At 49.1% G+C, this 8,113-nt stretch overlaps 4 protein-coding genes across 4 annotated transcripts, besides 5 other annotated features; all 4 read left to right on the top strand.

Annotated features, from left to right (window-relative positions):
• Positions 1-687: 687 nt before the first annotated feature.
• On the top strand, positions 688-1,641 carry TraAM80_08616 (uncharacterized protein; the record flags this gene model as incomplete). The annotated part of the gene is made up of 1 exon (XM_029385359.1): positions 688-1,641. The coding sequence occupies one exon, from the start codon at positions 688-690 to the stop codon at positions 1,639-1,641; it is 954 nt and encodes a 317-aa protein (XP_029234842.1).
• Positions 1,642-1,690: 49 nt separating this feature from the next.
• On the top strand, positions 1,691-2,122 carry TraAM80_08615 (uncharacterized protein; the record flags this gene model as incomplete). Its single annotated transcript, XM_029385358.1, has 1 exon — positions 1,691-2,122. One exon carries the CDS (start codon positions 1,691-1,693, stop codon positions 2,120-2,122), a length of 432 nt encoding a protein of 143 aa, XP_029234841.1.
• Positions 2,123-2,195: 73 nt separating this feature from the next.
• Positions 2,196-2,244: a microsatellite.
• A 62-nt stretch (positions 2,245-2,306) lies between these two features.
• Positions 2,307-2,338: a microsatellite.
• A 232-nt stretch (positions 2,339-2,570) lies between these two features.
• TraAM80_08614 (uncharacterized protein) lies at positions 2,571-4,709 on the top strand (the record flags this gene model as incomplete). Its single annotated transcript, XM_029385357.1, has 1 exon — positions 2,571-4,709. The coding sequence occupies one exon, from the start codon at positions 2,571-2,573 to the stop codon at positions 4,707-4,709; it is 2,139 nt and encodes a 712-aa protein (XP_029234840.1).
• Positions 4,710-4,863: 154 nt separating this feature from the next.
• Positions 4,864-4,882: a microsatellite.
• A 119-nt stretch (positions 4,883-5,001) lies between these two features.
• Positions 5,002-5,055: a microsatellite.
• Positions 5,056-5,066: 11 nt separating this feature from the next.
• TraAM80_08613 (transferase) lies at positions 5,067-7,538 on the top strand (the record flags this gene model as incomplete). Its single annotated transcript, XM_029385356.1, has 1 exon — positions 5,067-7,538. One exon carries the CDS (start codon positions 5,067-5,069, stop codon positions 7,536-7,538), a length of 2,472 nt encoding a protein of 823 aa, XP_029234839.1.
• Positions 7,539-8,061: 523 nt separating this feature from the next.
• Positions 8,062-8,086: a microsatellite.
• Between the last annotated feature and the right edge of the window lie 27 nt (positions 8,087-8,113).

Below are 8,113 nucleotides of genomic sequence, written 5' to 3'. Positions count from 1 at the left end.
AGATGAGAGATTGTAAAGGCAAGGATTAAGGTGTAAACATTATTTGATTTTGTCGCTTTACCGTTTTGCGGGAGGAGACGTAGAAAATAATAATAGTGCGGGTGGAACATTAGATAATGGAAGAGCCGATGTGCATTGTGGGTGTTATAGGGTGACCTCAATGTGCCAGGCAGGTGCAACAATGAAGGCCCTCAAACGGCAGTAGGAGTAGTTGTTTTTGTTTTTGTTTGTTTAGGCGGGAAAATAGGAGTGAAGCAGACATGAACTTCCACCCTCTTGGAACCTGTGAGGGGACTACGTTATCTTTCTTGGGAAAGGATGGAGGTAACGTGAGACTTTTTTTTTCTTTTATTGTATGCATATTTATATATATATATCTTCTGCATATGTGTGAAAGGGAGAACGAGAGAAAAGTTTTTCTCCCATCACTCAAACTGCCGTGACATTAATGCATCAAGCTGGTGGTGTGGGTCAAATCGCGACTCCCGGGGTCGTTCTCTCTCTGGAGGCATGGGTTGAAACGACGCTCTTGTCATGTGTTTTTCTCTCCGCTATCTTGCCTTTTGTGAGATGGCGAAGGTCCTGCTGTTTTACTTTCTTTTTTTTTTCTTCTTGCCTTCCTTGTGTGCGTGCGCGCGCATAGATGGATGAATGATGATTAACTATGTATGCGAAGGGAAAAGTGGCATGTCTTCGACAGGCGTTGCGCATGATGCGTCGGCTCTGCCTACACCCACTTCGGATTTGCTGACCGCGAATCGACAAGTGGACGACGAGGAGGCAAAAAGTGTGGAGGTGGAGGAGTTACGGCAGGAGGGAGGGGAAGAGGAAGATGAAAAGAAGGAGCAGCAGCAGCAGCAGCAACCGACACCGTGGGAACGTCTCTATGAAAAGGGTCTGCAACAAGAGGCAAGACGACTGAAGACATTTGAAAAGTTCACTGCAAATCGGGTGGCGAAAGCCCTATTCGATCAGCAGCGCCTTGCCGCGGGAAGGGGGAGCACACGCAGCTGTAAGAAGGACTTTGCTGAGCGACAGCAGCGATGGTTGGATAAAAAGGAGGAGCATGTTCGACAGTTGCGGGAAGTGGCGGAGATGGCCAAGCTGAGACGGATTAAGCCTCCTGTGATCAACGAGGTTTCTCAACACATGGCAGAGCAGGCTGGACACGAAGGCCCGATACGTGGATGGGAGGCGCACTTTGCTCGATACGCCCTTCGATTTGCCGGGAATTTGTCCATTCCAACGCATATGTTTCGACCCAACATTAACGTGAATGCCCGGCATTCGGAGAAAACTGAAGGAGACATTGGCGAGCGCCTCTATTTGAAGGAAGTAGAGCGGCGACAACGACTGCACGAGCTGACAATGAAGTGCCGACAAAACGAACTCAGCGATAGCTTCACAGGGAAGCCATACTTTGCACCATCTTTTCCATGGAAGGCGGGGGCGGCAAGGGGGCGGAGTGGAGAGCAGCGCACTCGCAGCGCTTCCAAGGCGGCGGAAATGCTTTACATAAAAGCACAGGAACAGCGGGAGCGTCGCGGCAAACTGGAGGAACGCACAAAAGAAGAACACTCCTTCACACCTGAGATATGCAGGCTCTCACGTAAAATGGTTGAAAGGCGAAAAAAAATGTGAGGAAAAACGGGAAGAGATTGCACCACAGCCTTTGACACCGCCTGAAAAAATGTCTAAACTGAAGTTAGAAATGTTTCTTTCAAGAGAGGAGGCTTGCCTGGCGCGGCGACGACAGAAATTGGGGGAGGTCGAGCGAGAACTCCTCGAGAAGCGCCAAGAGGAGTGCACATTTGTTCCCCGCATTAACAAACGGAGCGTGGAGATATTTGAGGGGTCGCAGCAACGCTACAACAGTTTGTCACCGCCACTTGAGGCGACGCATCTGGAGGCCGCCAATACGACACCGTTAGCGGAAGGCACAGAAATGTACGAAGGGAATTATCTCTTGAGGGAGGTTGTGTCGCCGCTTCCGTATAACAACAGTTTGGCATCCGCGTCTCCTTTGGCTAAGCTAGATGATGACTGTTCCCGGCTTATAAGTGAATTTGAGCACAAAATGAAGGAACTTTTAAATGAGTGGCGAAGTCTTGAGCGTGTATGATGGTGCTTATTTCCTCCTCAAACTTGATGTATGTCGTTATATTTTAGTGCTTATGTAAAGGCATAGTTATGTCTATTATTATTATTAATTTGTGTTTGTTGTTATTTTTATAGTTGTTTTATATCGTGTTTTCTACTTGTTTTTTTTCCCCTTTTTTTCTTTGTATGCCTCTCTTTAACAACGAAAATAAATAAATAAACAAATAATAATAATAATGCGTTTTGTATTACTCTTTATCGAACATCAACCGTGGCGTGCGCATGTTTCTATCTGACAACAAAACCGCGGGAGCCGCTGCCGCTGATGCTGCCACCTCTTCAAATACACGCAAGCGACCGTTCTTTTTGACTCTCGTTTTTGTGGTTTTTGTTGCGTATGCCTTCCGGCCGTTCTTCCACCTTTTTTTTTTTACCTTCTGCCCCAAGGAAAGGGCTAGGGGCGGGAAAAAATGACAATCAGGTGCCTCACGCGTCGTCGTGCGCAGTGGGCGCCCACCGCCCTAACGGTTCCTGTGCGTCTGCTGAGGCGCAAACTCAGCCCTGACCGCACACGTGACGAGGAGATTCAGGACCGCCAAAACGCATTTGTGTGGCATGAAAAGCATACATTTCGGCCACATCAGCATTTCACATACGACCCGTCGAGCTGGAGCCGCCCACTGGAGGAAAAGATGAAGGTAAAGAGGAAGTTGTCCCTCGTCGACCGGCTGCGGGTCTTGGAGGAGCGGGAAATTGAGGCAGCGTCTGCCATTGAACCAACTAAGGAACCGGAGGAATTGAAGAAATGCACGGAGGATTTGGATTATTTTTATTCCATTCAGGAAACTGAACACACAGCTGTTCCTTTGCAAGCTCAGATGGAACGCTTGAATGTCTTACATGTCCTTCTTACAGCTCCGAGGCATCTTGACACGCCATTAGCAAAAGTGGAGCGTCTACAACAGGAGTACAGGGAGTTGCTGCGGTGTGTGTTTGAACGTGCCCGTCTGGCAGTTGTGGACGAAACAATGACATTTGACGCGTTGCTGTATTCATGGTTTCTGCTACTTCAGGGAGCTCAGCCGCTTTTAGAGGCTTTGACTGAGGGGCAGACTCATGCAGGGGATCGTCTTTATGACGGCATCGTCACCATGCGTGATGCGCTTGACAAACCTCTACTGCACGCTGTGGAGCATATTAATGCAAAGCACAACGTGGAGCTCATCCTGGAAGGGTGGGTGGAGCTGTTTGATTTGGTAACACATCCCTTTACCCGGCGAGGCCAAAAATTACGGGAGAGTAAAAGCGAAGCGTGCCACGCTCTTGCTACAGTTGTCGAACAGCTGGAACAAAAGGTGATGGATCGAACAATGACTGCACTAGCGGAACGCATGATTACAGATGACGGTACTGAATTACTTGACGCGCAGCATATGGTTGCCCTTTTGCGCAGCATGGCGCGTTCTTCCTGCATGATAGAAGAATCGTCTCTTCAGCGTGCTGCGCTGCTGACACTAAAGGTGGGGGAAGGGATTCTTGCAACGCTTAAGAATGTTGTGGCGCCTTCACTTCGTCACTCGATGCGGATTTTTCTTTTGGGTAGCTCGGCGCGGCGTGTCGCCTTTAATATAGATGAGTCAATCAGAAAGAGATATATTCCCTGTCCAGTAGTATTGGACCCATGCGACCCACCAAGTGGTGTGAAGAACCCTGTAATCGCGGCGGATGAGGTGTCGCACGCCACGTGTGCTGGTATAGCTCTCCTGCGACAGACAGCTCGTGCCTCTCCGGTTACACGGTTAAAGGTGGTGGACGCTGTCGATGCGCTCTTGGTGATGCTGTCGCATGCGCCAAACTACGATCTTGGTTTAAGCGACACTTCCACGTTTGTGTGCGAAATGATGGAAGGTGGAGTCTTGGCCGTTGATACAGGGGCGGTTGAGCGACATCTCCACGTGGTTCTTTTGCTCTCTCGTTTGCAGTTTTCTACATGCAACAATCAAGCCGTCTTGTGTCGTCTGCTATTCTTGTTATGTAGCCTTGCTCCACCAGCGTCTTGTCCTGAATTGACTCTTCGAGAGTGGAAGCGACTTTATGGAACCGCCGTGCATCAGTTGCTTGCTTCTGTGCGTGCGGCTGCGTTGAGTGGACACTACACCCGTGGACACAACTCTCCAGGCACATGGGAAGAGCTTTTGGCATTTGGGCAGTACAGCGGTGCCATGCCGCTGGCACTGTGGTACGATGCCTGCCAACGGTACTTTGACGGGACCAACGTTCCTTTGTCCTCAACGTGTGCGCGTGCCTTACTTTCACTACGAACTCGATGTAGATCTCCCGGCAAAGGCGCCTTCGCACGGAGGACAACCTTTTATTCACAGTGTGCATCTCCACTGGACTTTGATTCTGTAGAGCTGCTTGCACGGCTGTTGCATGTTGTCCTGGGTGAGTGTGTTGCAGCTGAAGATCTCATAAATGAAGCTGCCGCTTGGGATCTGGCACATAGTGCTGCAGGTGATGACAAGGCGCTGTCTGCCTTGTTACTTGGAGCACAAAAGTGTGTGTTGGAGAGACAAACGAGCAAACATGCTGTGATGACGTTCTGCTAAAGCTTGCAAGCAACTAGTTTGGTGTTGTTCTTCTTTAAATGTCATCATTGCTGTTGTTGTGGTTGACGCCTCATTTGGCCTCATATTTTGCACCTTGCTACATTTATTCCCTCAAATAAGCGATCTCCTCCTTTGTGGACTCTCGGCTTTTGCCGTGTGTGTGTGTGTATGTGGGATGTTTTCTCTTGGGTTTGCTGTCTCCTTCGTCTTCTCTTGGCGGGTGGAGTGAGTGATAGCAGGAAAACGTCCACAACAAAGCGTTATTTGCTTCAGAGAACAAACACACACACACAAAAAAAAGAATAAAAATCAGAAAAACGAAAAAAAAACAAAAGACAAAAAAAAAGAGGGTAAAAAATGCCTGCGGAGGTTATTTTGATGTTTGGCGTCGCGGGGGTTCTGACGACATCCCCATACTCGGCGATGCGACGTCTCGCAGAGACGTTGATGCGGTGCGTCTTTGAGCGTGCGGAGGCGCATCATGTTGAGTTTGTGGGCAACGAATCCCCCGCACTGCTGGCACACAACTACTCCAACCTCTTCTCTCTCATCCGCGTATTTACGGAGAAGGTGCGGGGCACCAGGTGCGCCTTCGAGCAACTGGAACTGGGTGAGATTAACCGTGTACAGTTTGTCCCTTTGTACTACGCGGAGATGGACATTATGTTGAAAGCACTCGCTAAGAAAAACGTGGAGGAGCTAGAGTGCATGCAGATTATGCATCCCGCACGTGTGGCGCCCATACGGAATCGCCACCCACTCCTTGCTGACCCACTGGTGCAGGAGTTGCTGCGGGAGCTGATGGACCCCGAGGCGTATTTGTGCACAATCGAGAAGGTGTCTCCCCGACGCAATGTGTTGAATCTTCTGCACTATTTACGTATGAAAAGTCAGCAGGAGATTCGCCTTGTGGTGGTGACAAACACATGGGAGGTGGAGGGGCAGTACGCACGTATGAGTAAAGCGATGTCACATAGCACGAGCGATATGAAGTGGTCAAACTTTCCCACAACATGCCCGATTGACTATGGTACAGGCGGTGGAAGGTCTTCGTTTGTCATAAATGGTCTTTTTGATTCTTTTGTGCAGAGTTACACATTTCACAAACGGAAGCCGTTTCCCGACATTTTTTACCACGCCATTGAGACGACGATGAAAAGTCGTATGATATCTAAAGAGTCCCTTAAGTATGACGTGAAGCCACACATCTTCTTGTTTGATGACACCCTTGAGAACTGCGAGACCGCCCGCAATCTTTCGGATAACCCCTTTGAAAAGGTCTACTACATTGAGAATGGGGCGTATGACGTGTACGAGGACGTGCTGAGTGCACTGAGTATGGTGGGTGAACTCGATCCTTTTTGGGCTGATGTGGCGGCGGGGGTAAAAAAGGACGTGTCGCCGCTTTTCAAGCCACCACGCGACGCAAATGGAAATCCAACCTCATGGATCAATGAGGAGATGCATGACTACAACTCCAATCTGCTATTTTTGCCCCCACCGCCCTGCGATGCTTGTGAACCACGTGGATTGTTTGATCCCAAAAAGTTTCTTGACGAGGATGATAAGGACGCCATCCTCTTTTACTGCGCACAGTACCTGCCACAGTTATTTCCGCTTGAGATCCCTAGCACACACACGGAGAATTTGAAGCTTGCTAAAAATCCAGGCTTTGCCACCTCTTGTGGTCCCATTGTTTTTGAGCCTATGCGGGGAATAGGTTTTTTCAAGACGTACCGCATCACCCTTCGCACTGGCAGTTACGTGCTGCGTTTGCAACCCCGTGGCCCTATGCCGCATGACACTCTTGACATCCGTGCGGAGTATGAAATGTTGCGGTACCTCTACAAAAATTCCAATCTTCCCATTGCAAAGTGTCTATTGTACTGTGATTCCTGTGCAGTGTGTGGCTATCGATTCTCGCTGCGCCGCTTTGTTGAGGGTGAGGCCATCACTGACATGCGGAAGCTCATTCAACCTCGAATTCAACGCCCTTATTCGGCGCGTCGCCAGCACATCAACGTTGAGCTCAACCCTTATATTTTCTTTATGAAGGCGGTGGAGATGCTATCTAAAATTCATGCGATGCCACCCCCACGCTTCTTGTCACAGACAAGAGCGGAACGAGCCCCTAGCAGCGGTACTACGGGCAGCTCCATTCACCCCTTAATGGGTATTATAAAGGACTTGGTGGTGCAGTACAGGGCGGTGGTGGGCACTGCGAAACTGCTGGATGGCTCATATGTACTTCAGTCGAAGACACTGGAGCACTTATCAAAGGCGCTGCTGGACTGCTTTGACGAAACACAGCTGGGAAATCAGTCAATCCCGTTTCCGGAGCAGCTTGTGTTGATACACGGTGACTTCAAGTTGCGAGATCTTCTTTTCTCTTACCGCTCTTTTGAAGGCAGGCACAAGTACCCAGCGAATATTGTTGGGGTTATGAATTTTACCTCCGTCTCCACAGGTGATCCGTTGGTTGACGTGGCGAGTTTAGCTCTTGTAACACTACTTCCGCGTCCGATGGGCATTTGCGATATGACAATGAAAATGCGGTCACTGTTCCCCACACCAGGATGGATACTGGACAAGTACTGCTGCGCTCGTGGATACATGCAGACGATTACCAAAAAGAAGCGGGAGACCATATTTAACGTGTATCTTGCCGCCGGTTGTTTACGGTACGCCGTCAACATCTTGTCTGACCTCGGGGATATACTTCGGGCATATGATTTTATTCCGCTAGTGGAGTCAAGAAAGTTGTCACTTGTTGAGCAAGTCTTGCAACAAGGGCTTGCTGTGATAGGAAAATGCCCCTCTCAGCTGTAAAGGAGCACGTGATCTGTAGAATTACAGGCGCCTAGCAATCTTTTTTTTTATTTTTTAAATATCTTTTACATGTATGTGTCTTGCGCGCTACACACATCATCTCCTTCCCGATACACAGGTGTTTATTATTAGTATCATCATCATCGTTCCGTGCACGTGCCTCTGCGCACAGTAGATAGGAGAGGGGACGCACACAACGCTCCCGTATCTGCACAGGAGACCTCTCTACCTCCCACCCCACCCCACCCCACCCCCTCTCGTGAACGACAAGGACGAAGAAAAAAAAATGGTTTCATCTCTATCCTGAAAAGAAATAAAAACAAAGGCACGGCACGGCCTCTACGAGTTAAAAAACAAGACAAAAGGCGTTTAAAAACAACTTCAAAAAAACACTTTTGTGTGCAAAGGGGAGAAAAATCCGGGGAAATGACTCCAATTAGCTGTTACGGTGGCAAGGCGGTAACGGTCACCATATTCTGTGTGGCCAATACAACGAGACAAGGGAGGAAGAGGGGGGGGGGGGGAGAGAGAGAGAGAGAGAGAGAGAGCGCACGTAAAGACAAAAGAAAAGGTAG

The sequence above is a fragment of the Trypanosoma rangeli genome, assembly GCF_003719475.1.
Source record: "Trypanosoma rangeli strain AM80 chromosome Unknown Tra_15.4_contig_00439, whole genome shotgun sequence".
Classification (NCBI taxonomy): Eukaryota; Euglenozoa; class Kinetoplastea; order Trypanosomatida; family Trypanosomatidae; genus Trypanosoma; species Trypanosoma rangeli.
The sequence above is the reverse complement of the archived record's forward strand: the minus strand, read 5'-3'. Positions and strand labels throughout refer to the sequence as shown.